This window comes from Octodon degus, unplaced genomic scaffold (genome assembly GCF_000260255.1).
Source record: "Octodon degus isolate 3935 unplaced genomic scaffold, OctDeg1.0 scaffold00018, whole genome shotgun sequence".
NCBI classification, from domain to species: domain Eukaryota; kingdom Metazoa; phylum Chordata; class Mammalia; order Rodentia; family Octodontidae; genus Octodon; species Octodon degus.
The window spans coordinates 2,161,069-2,179,376 of NW_004524594.1; the positions used below are offsets into that span (position 1 = coordinate 2,161,069).

At 41.5% G+C, this 18,308-nt stretch overlaps 1 protein-coding gene across 8 annotated transcripts in view; it reads left to right on the forward strand.

Moving 5' to 3' along the window:
• Positions 1–18,308, forward strand: part of Phf21a (PHD finger protein 21A) — a 200,117-nt gene that overhangs the window by 143,840 nt on the left and 37,969 nt on the right. For 4 of the 8 annotated variants that reach the window (XM_023710399.1, XM_023710397.1, XM_004627004.2 and 1 more), the window contains 3 exons: positions 6,882–7,088; positions 13,431–13,682; positions 14,819–14,908. In XM_023710399.1, the coding sequence (XP_023566167.1) occupies positions 6,882–7,088; positions 13,431–13,682; positions 14,819–14,908 (549 nt within the window). The remainder of the gene's footprint in view (positions 1–6,881; positions 7,089–13,430; positions 13,683–14,818; positions 14,909–18,308) is intronic. The other 4 variants (XM_004627005.2, XM_023710400.1, XM_023710401.1 and 1 more) reach the window with 4 other exon arrangements.

Here is an 18,308-nt window from a genome sequence, read left to right on the forward strand (position 1 = left end):
AAAAAAAAAAAAAAAAATCTTTTGCTCTAGACAGTACTTCTGTTACTGATGATATGTCAGAAACTATTCTCAAAAAAAAAAAAAAAGTATTCTCCTGAGGGTGGCAGTTTGGTACCTTCTGAAGACCATCATATCTTCTCCTGTCTCCTTGCTGTTGGTGTGTATTGATGTGACATAAATGTAGTGGATGAGTTTCAAATTTGCATCTCCTTGGAGGTTGGTTGTTGTTGCTTTTGTTTTTGTTTTTGTTTGAGACAGGTTCTTACACTGTAGCCCAGGCTTCAAACTCATGATAATCCCCCTGCCTCAGCCTCCTGAGTACTGAGATTACAGATGGCTCCTACTGTAGCCTGGCTCTTTTTTTAATTTTTATATGATTCTGAGTGTCAGGTACTTGCTGTACAAGTGCTCTACCACTGAGCTACATTCCCAACCTTCTTTGTGAAATTCTGCTATCAATGAATATAAATTCTGCTATTATGTACTACACACATGTACCAATAAAAATTTAAAAAGAGAATGTAAAAAATAGGAAAAAAGTCAAATATAAATTTCTCCAGGTTAGCCCTGCCCCCAGGATGCGCTGAGACAACAATTGAGACTGGGCATGGTGGCATGGGCCTGTAATCCCAGCACTTGGGAAGCTGAAAACAGGAGAATCACTACAAGTCTGATGGGTGTAGTGAGACCCTGTAGACCCTGCACTAAATACAAAAAAAAAAAATCTCCAGGTTAGTTTTTCTGCACATATAAAATTCAGGATCCAAAAATAGTTTAATGGGGCTGGGCAGATGGCTCAGTGGAATAAGCGCTTCCCTGGCAAGCGCAAGGGTCTGAGTTCAATCCCTGGTTCCGCCAAAAAAAAAAAAAATAAAATAATAATAATAATAATAATAATAATAATAATAACAAAAATAGTTTAATATCCTTGTTTTATTTTGAGTGGTTGGTGAGTCTGAATGCTTGGAAATATTTTCATTGTATTTTAGTGTGAAAATGAGTAAGATTTGTTCTTGATTTATAAAAGTCCCTATCAGCCTGTGATATGAAAGGCAAAAGTTGTATTTTGTGGTTGGATGTTGGCTTATGGGGTAGATGAATTTTTAAGGTGGGGTTATGTAAGAAGGTATCTTAAATGGGTGTAGCCCTCTCATAATTGATTCACAATAGTTAACGCTCTGTAATGGTGGGCAAGGGAGAGGCTTAAGTGGTGACATCCAGCTGGAGTGGAAAGCACCTCATGCCCAGAGTTCCTTTTATTTTTTAATTTTGTGGATGTTTGGGGGTGGTACTGGGGATTGAACCCAGAGCCTTATGCCTGAAAGGCATGATCTCTACCTCTGAGCCACATCCCAGCTTCCAGGGTTCCTTTTTAGAGGAACTTAGGTTTGTGCATTTATTTGTTCGTTTGTTATACTGGGGATCGAACTCAGGACCTTGTGCTTTCCAGTTTGTGAATTTATCAGTGGAATTCAGCTGTCAGGTCAGTGGGGAGCGAGAACTATTCTTCACTTCTCTAGTTCTCTTTTGTACTGACCAACACCATGGAATGGGAAAACAAACGCATATTCTGTAGTATTGAAGCTAGAAATTCCATTTTCTTCTTGGGATCTGTCTTGCTATTGCGTGAGTGTGTTGATAATATCACCGAATGTCACAGTGTTGACCACCACAACTACCTGCCTTGGAAGCTGTGACCTGAGGCGTCAGAGGCTTGCTGAGCGCTTCTGCCTGAACAAGCCCTGGTGAGACCCAGGGCTGTGAGTGCCTGGCCAGTGTGAGGCTTGGTCCCCTGGGCTGAGCTTGTGGCGTAGCTCTTGACAGGTAGAGTAAAGGGAGTGGCCCGCCACGTTGGCCTGTTCATAGGAAATGCATTGAGGAGAGAAGAGCCTTCAGTTACTCACTTTTTCTCCTTCCCTGCTGCGGTCCTTCTTCCCAGCTTTTGTTTTTTCTCTTACTTGGCTTTTTTCTTTTAACTTTTATTAATGGATTAATGAATGGCTTATGACCAGGTTGCAAAATACAGCCTTTTCTCAATGCTGTGGGATGGTGTTCCGTGACAGCTGGCTACATTTAAAGATCTCCTGTGTGAATACCACTGAAGATATAAAATTGGTCATGCCAGTATCTTCTCTTTAATGACCCGCAGAAGGCGTGATTTCTTTGTTTAAAATGTCTAAGAAGAAATGTGTGCTCATCTCCTGTGAGCCAAGAGGATGTCCTTTTGCAGGGGCGGTTGAGAACGCTGCTTGATCCCGCATGGCTGGGACTTAGGAAATACAGCGACTGCCTTCTTGCCCTGCCACCCTCAGCTGCTGCTCACCTAGATCTAGGTTCCACTCAGTGGCTCACCTCGAGCAAGACTGGCAATAGGACAGAGCAGCCGGCCCTCACAGCACTGTCCTCTCTACTCGCTGGGCTGGGAGCCTCCACTGCCAGGCCACACGCTCTCCACCCTTGGTTATCTGAGTGTGAGTGGAGGGAGGGAGGGAGGGAGGGAGGAAGGGACAGAGACGGAGACAGAGACAGACTAGGAATAGGGATAGATTTTTTTTTTTCTTTTTTGTATCAGGAATTGAACTCAGGGCCTCATGCTTATGCCACTGAGCTGTATCCCCAGCCCCTAACTGCATATACGTAAGTGATGGAAAGCTACTCTGCTTCTTCCAGACCTTGATGCTTCTTAAAATGTCCTGGATGCCTGTAGCCATGCACAGCTGCTCCCATGCTCTAGGGAGCACAGCAAGGAGCGAGACACACGGAGTCCCTCCATGGTTCTTTGCTTGCAAGTATCTGAATCTTGGTTTCCTTGCTGTCCTCAAGCTTCCAGTGCTTCGCTCCAGGCTGTGGGGAGGAGCAGTTGTGAACGCAGCGGGATGCCCTTGACTCCCGCACTCGCAGCCAGTTCTAAGCTGCTGCCACTTTCTCCAGGACTCCCGCAGGACTCTGTTCTGTCCTCACTGTTCCCTACTGTGGTACATAACATGGGAGGTTCTGGGCTTTGGCTCTTCTAGTGTACTTCAGATAGGCAGTGAGTAGAACACGCTGGGGATGGTTATTGCTTCATTTTGAGGTGGGGTTGTTTTTGTTTGGCTTTTTTTGTTTTGTTTTTGTTTTTGTACTGGGGATCAAACTCAGGACCTTGCACTTGCCAGGCAGGTGCTTATCCTGCTGAGCTGTCTGCCTGGCCCTTGTTTTTGTTTTTTTCTTTGTTTGTTTTTGGGATAGGGTCTCACTATATAGGCCAAGCCGGCCTCAAGTTTACAGTGGTCCTCTTGCCTCAGCCTCCTGAGCACTGGGATAATCGATGTGCATCACTGTGTCTGGCTAATTATTTAATTTTTAAACATCTGACTATCCTGGTAGGAACCAAGCAATAAAATCTAAATATGCTACTCAAAACTATCTGAAAAAAAAAAAAACACTCAAAATTTAAGGGGCCGGGGAAGGGCCTGAGTTCAATCCCCAGTTCCACCAAAAATAAATAACAACAACAAAAAAACCCTCCAAATTATCTGCAGCACTGCTGCTAGTGCTTCCCCTCCTACAACCGAGAGCAGTTCCATTTCTCTGCCTTCTGTACTTGAAAGATAGTTTTGAAGACTTGAAAGTTAATTTTTATAAGACATTTGATATTTTTATAAGCATTTGATATTTTATTACTTCGCATTTTTATTGTTTTGTAGATGGTTTCTGCAAAGACTTCAGACTCTACATTTTTAAGAAATACTCAAAGAGGCAGTGCTAGCATAGTATATTGTACAGCAGAATCAGTTTTTCTCCCCCAAACTGGCTTTTATGGGATATTTTTGTCACCCTAAAAAAAGAATCAATAATAAAAATATAAAAACTCAACAATAAATTTTGTATTGACTTAAGATATTTAAGAATCCATTTTGTAAATATTTTAATGTTCAAATATATTAAGCAGCCAGCAGGTTTGGATTCTGTAGAGAATATGTGTTATGAAGTTGGTTAGGGCCGTTGTAGGAATTTAAAAGTTAATCTTGTATTTATGGTTTTACTTAATCCTTTATTTCAAGATATATGCTGCTGGGCATGGTGGCACAGGCCTGTAATCCCAGCACTCGGAAGGCTGAGGCAGAAGGACCACTGTGAGTTCAAGGCCCGCCTGGGCTACAGAGGGAAACCTTGTCTCAAAAAAGAAGAAAATATCTATACTAAGCACTAAATTTCTTTTTCTTCATTCATAATCTATATTAGAAAATAACAACCTTGGGGGGCCAGGGAGATGGTTCAGTAGAATAAGCACTTCCCTGACAAGTGCAAGGGCCTGAGTTCAATCCCCGGTTCCACCAAAAAAAAAAAAAAAAGAAAAGAAAAGAAAAGAAAAAATAACCTTTTATTAATCATACATACCATGCCTCACATGTTTACTGTAGCATTGTTCATAATAACTAAATCTTGGAAGCAGCCTGTGTATTCATCAGCAGATGAATAGACAAAGAAATTGTGGTATTTACCCACAAGGGGTGCTACTCTGTCAAAAAGAGAAATCAGCTTGATGTGTTTTACGATTTGTGGGAGATGGCTGTGTGTCAGCTTGTGCAGGGGCGACGGCCGTGGCCATGGTTCTCACTCAATGTGGAATTTGTCAAGAGAAGCAAAATTTTGCAGAAAGCTTTTGTTTGGGAACCAAGTTATTTGCAAATGGAAGTGTTGGTGCCGAAGGTCATGCTCTGTGTGTGTATATGTGTGTATACACGTATACACCCACACAGGTTTAGTGCTCATAAGACCCATAAGGCTATTGGCAGTCACCCCTGCTTTTGGACCAGGACTTTGAGGCCCAGGTAGGCTAAAGCACTTGCCCAGTATCCTGTAGTTGATAAGAATGTAAAATGGACTTTTTTTTACCATAATTTTATTGATAAACAAATAGCAATGAGACAGTTTGAAATCAAATCGGTAGGACAGTTTCAATAATTAACACAGTGCATACAATCTTCCTAGTGGTTAATTGCTGTACAAGATGCAGACTTGATATCCTATTTACAAACACCATTAGAACAAATCATTGTATTCATTAAGAGAATGTAACTATATATCTATCCTAACCACTTTGAATACACAGATACAAAAATGGACATTCATCTGTATACCCTTTTTTTTGTTAAGTTCCGTTATTTGAATATTATAGGTGTGTAAACTCAGCAAAATATTCTAAAAGAGTCCAGTAGCCCATGATAGTATTGAGTCTTCCACTTCATTGGCAATGTCAGAAATTGTTGACCTGAGTCCCCCACAGCTCAACATAACAGCATGGCTTTACTTCTTATATTTCGTTTTTATACTTTTCTGCTGGATGGTTAAGACCAAGGTAAAGCAGGACCTATGCAATGAGAGTTGTAGCTTTGGGGTCTGATAAGGTCAGTGAAATCTCCTCAGGATTTATCCTGAGATCCTGTACTTCAGATTGTAGAACCTTTGTCAGTGTCAGCCATGCGGATGAGTCACGGCCATTGCTTGGCCAGTGTGCTCTCTGTGAAAGCCTGAGAGAATGTTTTCTCTCCATGTGACTCTCCTTAGGCACACTGTACATCATCGATCACTTTCCTCTTTGGCCCCATAATCTCCTTGATCAGAAAATTTGGGAAACTACTGAGTTACATGACGTTACAGTACAAGTTCTCATATGTCCTGAATCTTAATTGACCTTAGAAGGCTAGGGCCAAAATGTTGGCTTTCCTTGCAGCCCTCCTTTTTCTCTAATTTTGGTCTGCAAACTTAGGTTGTTGGGGCCGGGGAGATGGCTCAGTGGAATAAGTGCTTCCCTGGCAAGCGCAAGGATCTCAGTTCAATCCCCAGTTCCACCAAAAAAAAAAAAAAAAAACCTTAGGTTGTTAACCATCCAGAAGACAAGCTTATTGTTATTACCATACAACTTAGGTGTTAAGCTTAACCTCACCATCTGTCTGCATATCAAACATCTTAGGCATAATATGGAACAGGTATTTTTCATCAAGTATTGGTATGTTGAACTTTAAGTCCCTACAGAATATGATAAAAAACATTTAAAAATTAGAATATATTTTAAAAATAGGCATAAAGAATTATATACTTCTTATGTTTACACATAAGTCCAAAAATCTCACCATATACAACCTTGAAGCAGGACAGTCCCACAATATTCCTTTTCCTGCCTCTTGCTTTCCTTCACCACCCCCTTCTTCTTGAACAACCACCTACCTGAGAGACATCATAGCAGCAACTGGCATGTCATGACAAGCAGCCCATATTCAGAATACCAGAATGACAGGCACTCCAAGCATGAAACTACTATTACAGATTACCATCTGCAGTGCAGTTGCTTATTTCACAGGTGTCAGTATATATAGTTAGTCAGGGTGAGAATCTTTCCAATTAACTGCTAGATTAAAAAATCTTCTGAAGATTCTCAGGATCATTGCCTTGCCCATCTTCTACATATAACTGTATGGCTTGACTTATTCATATTTCCTAGCTCTTCTCCTTTCCCTCTCTTGATTAGTTAGTCCTTGAGATTAAAATGGACTTTTAATTGAAGCAGTATAAACTCTACAGTTGACCCCTTCGTGTTGGGCTGTTCTGCTCTTCCAGCCTACCGTGTTAAGCTGAGATTAGCCAAGACAGCTGAATTTGGCTGTGTAGTCTCTTTTTACTTTTTCATGTGTGGGCTTCAATTTCCCATATTTATGGTAATGTCTGTTAAGTTCATGGAACTCCATATGCAGGAGCTATATAAATTTTATATGTAACAAGCTCTAGATGAAGCTAGTTAACAGAAAAGATGTCAGAGGAATATGATTGTGGTGTATTTCCATGCAGCTGATGAAACAGCATTCTGAAAGATTTTATTTCTTTTTGTCTCCACTTGGTAGAAAAGAGTAGTTGAACAGCTACGGAAGAACTTGATAGTAAAGCAAGAACAACCAGACAAGTTCCAAATACAGCCATTGCCACAATCTGAAAACAAACTACAAACAGCACAGCAGCAACCACTCCAGCAACTCCAGCAACAACAGCAGTACCACCACCACCACGCCCAGCAGTCAGTTGCACCCTCACCCACCTTGACTGCTTCACAGGTAAAGTACACATGCGCGGTGCAGCTCTGTAGTAGAGCCAGACCCAACACCAGCCCCACAGAACGGGATCTCGCTTGGCTGTTCTGAGCTCAGCTAGCACTAAACAAAAGTTTTTCTGATTTCTCTTTTTAAAAACTGTAACTGAAGTATAAATCTACTGAAACTCACTCACAGGAGGAAGGAACATTACAGTGAAGTAAAATCAACTTTCCACCTGTCCAAAGAAAGGTAGTGACAGACAAAAGAACATCACTGCTGTGTATTTTAGTGGCATTAAAGTCTTATTTTGAATGTCTGGAATTTCGTATTTGCAGTTGTTCTAAAAGCCAGTAGAACTTGACTTCTGGAATTGAATTGTTCTTCTGGAATTCTTAGCAGTTAGGAGTGGAGCTATTCCTCAGTCAGTGCTCTTGGAACCAGGTAGCAAAAAACAAAAACAACATTAAGAAGGGCATTATGTTTTTATTATTCCTAAAAAGAGAATTTTTTTTTTAAGTCCATAGCATTGAGAATATAAATCTATTCTGGTAAAAGTCTTAAAAGAGAGCTATGAGCTAGGCATGGTGGCCACACATCTGTAATCTCAGCATTGGGGAGGCTGACACAGGAAGATTGCTACAAGTCTGAACAGGATAGTGAGACTCTATATCTAATTAATTAAGTAAGTAATTAAAAATAAAAAACAAAGTTATAGATTACTCTTTATAAAAATATGTATTCGTGTATAATACACTTACTATTTTTATATATTTCAAGGACTATGGAGTCTTCTGAAAACTAGGTGTAGATTCATCCCACACATCTAAGGCTTCATTATGCAAAGAATAATTAATTAGATATTCATTGTTTATGGACATTGGTTTGGTTCATGTACAACACTTTCAAAGTGACCAAAAATAGCATCTAATAGTGGTTACTGTATGTCAGCGTCTCCTAATAGCTTTACAAGTGTAATGGGCACATTCCTTGCCCTAATTGTATGAGGAAAGTATTACTGTCTTTTATTTTTTAGAAGAGAACATGTGACACACCAGATCATACAGGTAGCATGTATTGGAGCCAACATATACACCCCCAATATTCTGGCTGAAAACCTGTCCGTTCATCCACCCATCTGTGCTGCCACATAGGACTGAAAAAGGAAATGCGCACGCACTGCAACCAACCAGAAAAGGGAGAGAAAACCTCTGTTGCAAATCAGATAGCTAGAGCAGTGAATAGAATTCTTACCCTATCCTTCACTCCAAGGCTATTTGAAAATTAGATATTAAGCCTGACTTTTAGAAATCCCCTGACCAAGACTTGTATTGCAAAGATTTAATATTAAAACCTGAAGGATCCTTAGGTTTTTATTGTTTGTCTTTATAGTAAACTGGAATATTTATTGACCACTCTCAGTGTGCTAGGTTCTTCTGTATAAAGAACAACAATCCTTGACAAAAATCTGGTACACTGTTAATTTTAATTCATTCTGTAAATATTTATATAGTCTTTACTATGTACAGGTTTTTGCTAGACAATAGGAAGAATAGATTCCCAAAATCTGTTTTCAATAGTTTAAAAAGGAAGAAGAGGATGCAAACTGTTAATAGTAAAATAAGAGTACCAGTGAAGAACTGTGAAGATACCAGAGGAAGAGTACTGTACTTATAATCAGAGGGATCAGAAAGTGCCTCTCAGAGGAGGCAGCATGTCAGCAGGCCTGGGCAGATGGATGGGATTTCAGTGGTGGAGCAAAGAGGAACGAGCTCACAGTGTAGAAGCAGGATGAACAAAACTATAAAGTCAGAAAAGTAAGCACATGGCTTGAGAGTAACAAGAAGGCTGGTGTGGTTGGAGCATGGATTCCATAAACTGATGGAAGAGGAAGAAATGGCCAGGAGAGGCTGGAATGGGCTGACTTGTGGGCATCTTCAATGCAGGACAAAACTTGGGGTGTTGTAGCAGTTGTAGGGAAGTAATTAAAGGTTCATAGGATGAGAATGGGTGGGAGATTACATGCATGTGGCACATCAAAATACATAACTTCAGGAAAGAAACTGTAGACTGGGCATGGTGGCGCACTCCCATAATCCCAGTGCTGGGAGGCTGAAAACAGGAGGATCACTATGAGTCCCATCTGTGTAGTGAGACCCTGAAGATCTTGTAGAATCTATACTAAATACATACTTACATACATACATACATAAATATTTTTTTAAAAAGGAAAGAAACTGTGATGTAATCAGTGTGGTACAGGAGGAGATACTGGTTAAGTGATTAGCATGTATTGAAGTGTAGAGGAAAAAAATGAAGAAATCTTTTAGCAGGGCAGGAGCAGTTCCCTTTATGTGCAGTAAGTCCCCAGCTTACACATGAATTCTGTTCTGGGAGAAACATTCATAAGGCAGATTCATTCATACCGACAAAGTAAGTCTTATACAGTACAGCTGTGAGAGTTCGCAACTTGAATTTCTGTAAGTTGGGGACTCAACTGTAGATAACTCCAACTCAATCTTGCACATATAGTATTTACAAGTTTTTCCAGTTTACAGAAAAAGCAAATAGAACACTTGGAAGCAAGCATGCATTCATAAGCTCTTTTTATTTCTTCATAAGCTCTTTTTAATGATAAAGTACAAATATAAGTAAGAGTACAGTTAATAAAACCAAACAGAAAATACACCTTCATAGGCAAAGGGTGTCTTGTACAAGAAGTCTTGTATTTGTGCTTGTTTCAGTGAACAATGGTGAGTTTCCACTCAAAATTAAGCAATCAAATAAATGAGGTTAGTTAGAACCTGTAGTAACAATCCCTCAGATCTCTGATTGGCACATTAAAATGTTATAAATAATACTTCATATTTTGCAGAGTGTCAGTAATACTTAGAAAAAAATAAAAAGAATTTGCTATTGGTATTTACCATGTGTTTCTGTGTTAACTTCACTCATGAGAGTTGGGTCTTGTCAAAATTAAACCGGAGTAACTGCTACCTTCTCTTGAAGATGATCAGACTTAGACAGCATTTGCTAGCCCAGTACTGATCACGGCTTCTGGAAGCCATTGCCTTTGCTGATGGGCTCCTTTTCTGTGTCTTTTTCCCCCTTCCTTCCAGAACCATTTAAACATTTCATCATGTTTGAATTTCCAAGTTCCAGCACTCCAGGAGTTTACTTTCAGTTTCCTAAGATTTAGAACAGAACAAACCCCAGACCAAGAGTAAAATCTTTAGTAAGCCTAGACTGGATGTCAATAAATAGTAAATAAATTCTTAAAGAGGTTTCCATGGATGCTATGTAGTTCTGTCAATGTTAGAGTAACAGTGAAGTTAGCCACAACTAAATGTTGATAAAGTAGAAAAAATTGCTAACCTAAAATGTGAACAAACTTGTTAGGTTTCAGTGTTATTTAACCATTCAATTAACAGTAAATACATAACTTAGGTGGGTTTGAGGTTTTATTCAACATTTTCTAAAACAATTAGTTTAGGATTTTTTCTTCTCTATTTTAGGGAAGGGTCTACGGTCCTGTTCACAGCCTCCCAAGAGCTGGGAATACAGGCACATGCCACCATGCCCAGTCTCAATCACTGTCTCAGCACACCCCGCATGGCAGGCCCAGGAACCTGTTTGCAAGTGCTTTAATCTGCTGAGCTGTTTGGCTGGCCCTTGGATTATCTACAATAGGAATCTTGAAACAAGAGTATTCCATCCTCTTCTAAAGAAGTCACAATAAGCACAACACTTTTTAAAATCCACATCCTTTGAGTTCTGCTGATCAGAGCTGTGTTTCTGTAACCCGTGCTAGGATCGGATTGAATGTTATCAGGTGTGGTTTACTCAAAACTTGGGAAGTTCTTTGTATTTAGCCAGGCATGGTGGCACAGGGCTACAATCCCAGCACTCTGCGAGGCTTAAGCAGGAGCATCACAAGTTCAAGTCTTGCCTGCTCAACTTAGCAACTTCATGAAACTTTTACTCAAAATGAAAAAGGACTGGAGAGGCAGCTAGCTCAGTGCATAGGCCCTGGCTTCAGTCATCAGTACTGAAAGAAAAAAGCTTTGTACTTAAACATTTTAAATTGAAAGATAGGGCTAATATCATGCTGTGTTTAAAACTCCTACTACAAATAGCTGGTATTGTACAACCCTTGCTATTATACTGCTACAGTCATTCTAATGATAAAGCTAGTTTAATTTGGTTTTCATCAGTGATAGAAAGCAGATGACCTGGGGGCCGGGGAGGTGACTCAGTAAAATAAGCACTTGCCTGGCAAGCAAAAGGGCCTGAGTTCAATCCCCGGTCCTGGAAGGAAGGAAGGAAGGAAGGAAGGAAGGAAGGAAGGAAGGAAGGAGGGAAGGAAGGAAGAAGAGAGGGAAGGGTGGGGGGAGGGGAGAGTAAGGAAGAGTTTGTTGCTTTTAAGAAGATGAAACAAATATTGGATGATGTTTATTACATCATTAATTAAGATGGCTAATTAAGCTATGATGGGCTACATGAGGCCATATCACTAAATTTTTTGGTTAAAAGAAAAATAAAAGGAGATGTTAACGTATTTATAGCTGAGTACAGTGGTAGACAGCTGTAATTGTAGCTGCTTGGGAGGCTGAGGCAGGAGGATGGCAACTTAGAGGCCAGCCTGGGCAACTTAGTGAGACTGTGTCTCTAAATAAAAAGGACCAGGAGCTGGGTGTGGTGGTGCACACCTGTAATCCCAGCTCTTGGGAGATGGAGGCAAGAGGACCACTGTGATTTTATGGCTAGCCTGGACCAGAGTGAGTTCAAGGCCAGCCTGGACTACAATATAAGACCCAGTCTCAAAAAAACAAAAACAAAAACCAAAAAAAAAAAACCCATCACACACACACACCAAAACAAAGCAGAAAATAGGAATAAAAAGGAGAGAAGGAAGAGAGGATGGAAGGATGGATAGACAGACTGGAGATGTAATTTAGTGGTGGCGTACCCTTGGGTTTGATCCCTAGGACTGGGAAAACAAAACATATGTATGTGTGTAGACAGCAGAAAAGGGAAATAATCACAACCAACCACCTAGTACACGTGTACTTACATAGACACTGAACTAGAAGTTCATAAGTGCAGCTGTCTGGGCAGCATGGTGCAGCAAGAGGGGTTTACTTTCCTCTGATCTAGAACAGGGCTGTCCCACAGAACTTGGTGCAATGTTGCCAGTGCTCAGTCTCCACTGTCCAGGTTGGCAGCTGCTGGGCACATGTGACTTACTGAACACTTGAAATATGGCCTGTACAAGATGAGGAATGGTGTTTGGATTTAATTTTGTAATTTAAATTTGAATGGCCACATGTGGCAAATAACTAGTTGTACAATACAAATAGAAAAAAAAGAAAGAATGCGGCCTCAGAATCTGCAAGGTAGACCAGGTAACTTGTCCTGCTCCTGAGATGCCTGCATTGTGAGTGACTGGTAGCACCAGATAGATGTGCATAGCAAGTCATGAGGCTGTTTCTAGTTCTTTGTTTTGTAGCTGTTACTGTAATTATTCTAGTAAAAAGTCTAGGAAAATACAGCTTCAGCGCTGTATAGCACTTAGGAGGCATCAGTCAAAGTCCTCTCCCTCCAATTCATCTTCTGATCTCCAAGGCTTTTTGAAACTCAGGTGTTTGTTTCCACCTTGTCACATTTCACTGAATCTTTGATCACTTCTGCAGGAGTTCTCTAGAGAAAAGATTACAAGGAATGACTCAGGCCTTTGGTATGAAGAAGGGGTATTTCCCATACTAGTTGGTTAATATGTTTCATTATCTGGAGCTTGGGATTTACTGCTTCTGAGGCAGCACTTGTGCTAATCCTCATGTGAGTTTCCCTTCCGCTTCTCCAGGGTAACACTCAAAAAAGTGAAGAGACACTGTCCCTTCCCCCTGTGTCACCCAACAGGCAGATAAATAGAATTCTTTGATGGTTTTCTTCATACTAGTGAGGTTGTAGCAATTAAAAATAGAAATAGAGATGATGTATACCTCACTGATTTGCATATCAATTATGTCAAACAGAGTATGAGAAAAACTAGAAGAAATTATGTTCATAGTCTGTCTCTAAGCCCACTCTGTTCATCTGTTGGGGAACCCTCTGCCCAACCTGCTGCAGTCACTACAGTGAACTCACCCACATAGAAATGACACCGATTGAGAATGCTAGTAAGCCAAAGATTATCTTTTTCCTATAGTAAGAAGTACGCTCTAAGTACACAAAAGAGATGTGCTTATATAGAGAAACTTAATTGACTGTGAAAATTATTGCTTTGTTTTGTTCTGGAGTTCAGCAGCATATTGTTTAGTGGGGTCACATTTCTGTGTCCTAATATCTGTTCTCCATGTCTCCTAGAAGACTGTAACTACAGCTTCTATGATTACCACAAAGACACTACCTCTCGTCTTGAAAGCAGCAACTGCGACCATGCCTGCCTCTGTTGTGGGCCAGAGACCTACCATTGCTATGGTGACCGCCATCAACAGTCAGAAGGCTGTGCTCAGCACTGATGTGCAGAACACACCAGTCAACCTCCAGACGTCTAGTAAGGTCACTGGGCCTGGGGCAGAGGCTGTCCAAATTGTGGCAAAAAACACAGTCACTCTGGTAAGCCAGCAGCTGCTACTTGTGCCCACATGAGAGGGTTCAGGATGTGCATCTGTACAGTGTAGCCATTGTAGGTCCCTGCTGGATTTCTCAGTTCTCGTCATTCTTCAGGTGTACCATGTTCCCTTTGGGCCTGACAAGGCAATATAGCATTCCTGTCTGCCCAGTTAACCATAAGAGGTGTCCTGATGCAGGGACCAAATTCAGTGCATTATCTGCATTCAAAATACAGCTTGATTTCCTTCACTCACCTCTCCTTCTACCCTCTCCGCTGTCCTTCCTGTGAAGCCTGAGTGTTTAAACTCTTACACTGTATTGCTGCTTTGGGAGCAGACTCTTTCCTACATTCCTACACTCTTGTAGTTCACTATCCCTTTACACTGAATGCCACCAAGAAGTACTGGTTTTTGGTTGAGACACTTGGAAAATAGTCAAGAAACTCACAAATTAATCTATGAGTGGCTAGTTTCTATCAGAAAAAAATTCCCTTGAAGAAAGTACTTAAATGAGAATTGTGTATTAGATTTCTAGGATTGAGCCATTTTAGAACTGATGTTCCTTCAAACTTGAGGAAACTATATCCAGATAGGATATAAAAATCCTCCTAACAGAGCAGCTAAGAGCTGTTGGTGGCTTTTCAGTAATGACTAACAGTGACTTAAACTGGAGGGCAGCAAAGTGAAGCATAGTCACTTCCCAGGAATCCTTAGAGAAGCAACCTGATCACTTAGTCACTGAGGGAAAGTCCACTATGGGAATAAGACCATTCACTGTTGGCTAAAGGGCCCAGCTCAGGAGAAAGCCCAGTTAGCTAGGCACCAGTTTGATTTTACTTTGGATCCTGTCTTGGCTTTTCAAAGATATAAGCATGTGAGGTCTCGGGTGTTGCAGGAATAGTCTAAGATCTCTGAGCCTGTTGAGTGAGGAAACAAGTATGGTTGGCTTGTGGGGCAAAGCAGGTAGGTAGGAGGGAAAAGTTCCAAATGGTGTGTTAGTTCAAGTAGTTAACTCTACAGTGAAAGCTTGGAGACAGTGTTGTCTGATGTGGAAAATGCTGGAATACTGAGAATACTGTAAGAATGTTGAACTTTGCTAGTGAACTATCCTCATCCTGATTTCTCTTCCCTTTTGTTTAGCAGGTCCAGGCAACACCTCCTCAGCCCATCAAAGTTCCACAGTTTATCCCTCCTCCTAGACTCACTCCGCGTCCAAACTTTCTTCCCCAGGTGAGTAAGCTGAGAGAAGCCCAAGGTGGGCAGGCAGTACCGAAATCCTCCCAGGCCTTCTGAGGGCATCCTGGAAGCAGGCGCACCAGTTCCGCTGTATTCAGAGCCCACTTAGCCACAGGTTCTGCCAACCAGTTTGTCTTTGAGGAGGAAGCTTATTCTATCATTGTGGTTTGTCAGCAGTGACCAAAGGCAATAGCAGGGGGAAGTGAAGGGAAAAGACTCTACTAAATGTAAAGCAATCACAGTAACAATATTATAACCCTTACGAAGTTAATTTGCTGGAAGAATGTACCAGAACCTGCCTGGGAATGGGGAAAGAATGCAGTTACCACTTTTTTTCATTTCTTTTCTCGTACCAAGAAGAGTAGGGAAGAGAACAACAGTCAGATTAACCGATAGGAACCACTCAGTTCTGCTCTGGGAAGCTGTGCTATTGAGCATCAGGCTTAAAAGTAAATCTTGCCTGCAGAGGCTCAGGATGGCGGTCTTCATAGAGAGCTCCTCTCGGCTCCAGCAGCCGGCTCACATCTGTTTCCCTCCGTGTGCTCCTAAAACTGAGGCTGGCCTGCACCCTTGTCAAGGCAGAAGCCAGGATTGTCCTCACATTGGAGCTGTGCGATATTGACTTGCTCGGTAGAGAGGCTAAGAGTTACTATCTGCAGCTCTATGTTTTACGCAAAGAAAAGAGAAAGGATTTGGGGCTCCTTGGTGCAGTGTATTGCTTCTTGGGAGGGGATGGACAGTGCTAACATGAGATATCAGGCATATCTTTAGTAAAAACCTAGGGCAGCAAGTACCATATTAAGCACTGCAGTTGTGCTTTCTGCCCTCAGTGCACCTGAGGCAGTTATAGGGCCTCCCGTGTGTGTACAGAGTAGACTGGGGCGGACACAGTGCCCATTCCTTAGTGTATTAGAGTTTCCTCAAGATTTCCTTGAAGAGTTAGTATTCAGTCTGAGACCTAAAAGCCTCATAAAATTTGCCTTAAAAAGTTTGGAGGGGCCAGGGAGATGGCTCAGTGGAGTAAGCGCTTCCCTGGCAAGCTCAAGGACCTGAGTTCAATCCCCAGTTCCAAAAAAAAAAAAAAAAAAAAAAAAAGTTTGGAGGGAGCATTCCAGAACTGTCCTCTATAGAAGGCAGAAAGCCCATGTGTATGGAGTGGAGAGAGGTGTGGAAGTCCAAGATAGATTTGCTGCAGCTGAGCACTTGGCTGCCTGGAGGGAGGAGACCAGCGAAGAGGCCAGAGCTGCACATGTCTTGGCAGTGGGGACCCAGGAAAATGTCTCTTAAGTGAGAATTTAACTTGCCAGACCTATACCTTAGTTCTGTCTTGCCACCATGCAAAGAATAGGTTAGGGATGGTCAAGACTGTGGGCAAGAGGAGCAGGTGAAGCATTGACAATCATAGCTAAGGTTTGGAGAACCTTGCTGAATACCAGATACCATGCTAGGTGCAGAACTTTACATGGGTTGTCCATTTGAATGCTCATAATAACTCTATGAAAGTAGGCATGACTTTTTTTTAGGTAAGGAATCTTAGGTTTAGTCTTTGTTTTTCAAATAGTGAGTCATAACCCATTAGCAGTCTATAAAATCAGTTTGGAGTTTGCTGGTCCATACTATGGACTTTATTTCATTAAAAAAAAAAAAAACTTGTTTTATAGACATGTATCAGCATGAGGCCAAAGTAAGTTAAGCTAAATTTTCAAGCTCACGAGAGTATCATGGACCACACTTTTTTTTTTTAAATTTTATTTATTTATGTGTGTGTGTGTGTGTGTGTGTGTGTGTGTCCAGCTCAGCCCACCAGGGGGCGGGGCGGGCTGGCATGTGGGGCTGGGGGATTGAACCGTGGTCCCTGTGCTTTGCTACAGCTTGTTCTAAGTAGGTGCTTTAGACCACTGAGCCATCTCACCAGCCCCCATGGGCCACACTTGACACCAATCTACTTGGAAATGATACAGGCAGAAACCACAGCTTGCCAGGAAGACTGTATCAGACAATTTTCTTCAGTAGATATCCTACCGCAGCACACTCAGTAGCCTCTATAGTTTTCTAGAGATACCTTAGGTTCAGGGAAATAAGACTTAGGATGGTGGGAGAATCACTCATCTATAGAAGCCTTGTGCACTTCAAAACCAATATGTATTGTGATAGGTCTTCAAGTATGACATTTAAGATCTCCGCAAGGGACATACCCAGGTACAATAGTGACCTCGCTTAGTGAAGCTGAAGCTCAATATCCTCTCGTATTTAGGGTTCTCCCCATTCAGATTCAATTTAATGACTTCTTGTTGATTTAGCAGTGACAATTTTTTCTTTTAATCATGTGTGCCTGGTAACAGTTATGTTCTTTACCTTTATTGGGTTTCAAGGGTAACAGAGCTACAAAGGTAGCCAGGGGTCAAATTCTTGTGCATAGGCAAAAGGATTTTTACCCATAGGGTCACAGTTTTAAAAATATTGATTTAGATAGATGAGGTGTGCTGCCTGAGATTCCATGCTTATAAGTGTTAGAAACAGGATTTTTGAACCTAGGGAAGACTGACATCATTTTTGGTTTCATTTTTGTTTTTCAGAGAGGGTCTTGCTGCATAGCCTTGAATTTACTGTGTAGCTCATGCTGTCCTTGGTCTCTACAGTTTTACCTTCTAACTCCCTGTGCTTGGTTCTCCTGGGTCTCCTCTTGGCTTTACGCATCCTGTGCCCAATCTTAAAGGTGGCTATGTCTCAAGAGTCTATCAAAAAAGACCCCCCACCAAAAAAAGAAAGAGGAAGGAATTGGTGTGTCTGAAACACGGTTGACTGTGAACTTCTTGTGAGCTGTCCAGTAGAGATGTCTGACAGCAGTCGCATGTGATCCTAAAGTTTGAGGGATGTCTCTGTTCCTGAGAAGGGTATACACGTCTTTAGTACAGATGGTAACAAAAGCTACAGGACAGATAAGAGATGCCAGGAAGAGTAAGGCTGGTGAGGAAAAGAGGGCTTCTAAGACAGAGTCCTGAGCAATAGCCATATTTAAGATTGGGCAGAGGTACTAGGGAGATGGCTCAGTAGAATAAGCGATTGCCTGGCAAGTGCAAAGGCCTGAGTTCAATCCCTGGTTCTGAAAAAAAAAAAAAAAAAAAAAAAAAAAAGATTGGGCAGAGGAACCGTAAACCCATAGAAGAGACAAAGGGGGAGCCAAATATAGGGAGTTAGAGAGCCAACTGTAGCTGTGGACATGGAGAAACTGGTCGCTCTGTCACCATTCTGGGCACAAGTTCTGGGTGGGACAGTGCATCAGCCTCTCACCCTCTGCCTGAAGAGGTGGTATATGGTATATGAGAAGGACTTGCAGCATTAGACTGGGAGGTCCTACGTCAGGATAGCATTTGGATTCCCTTAGTGCTAATGA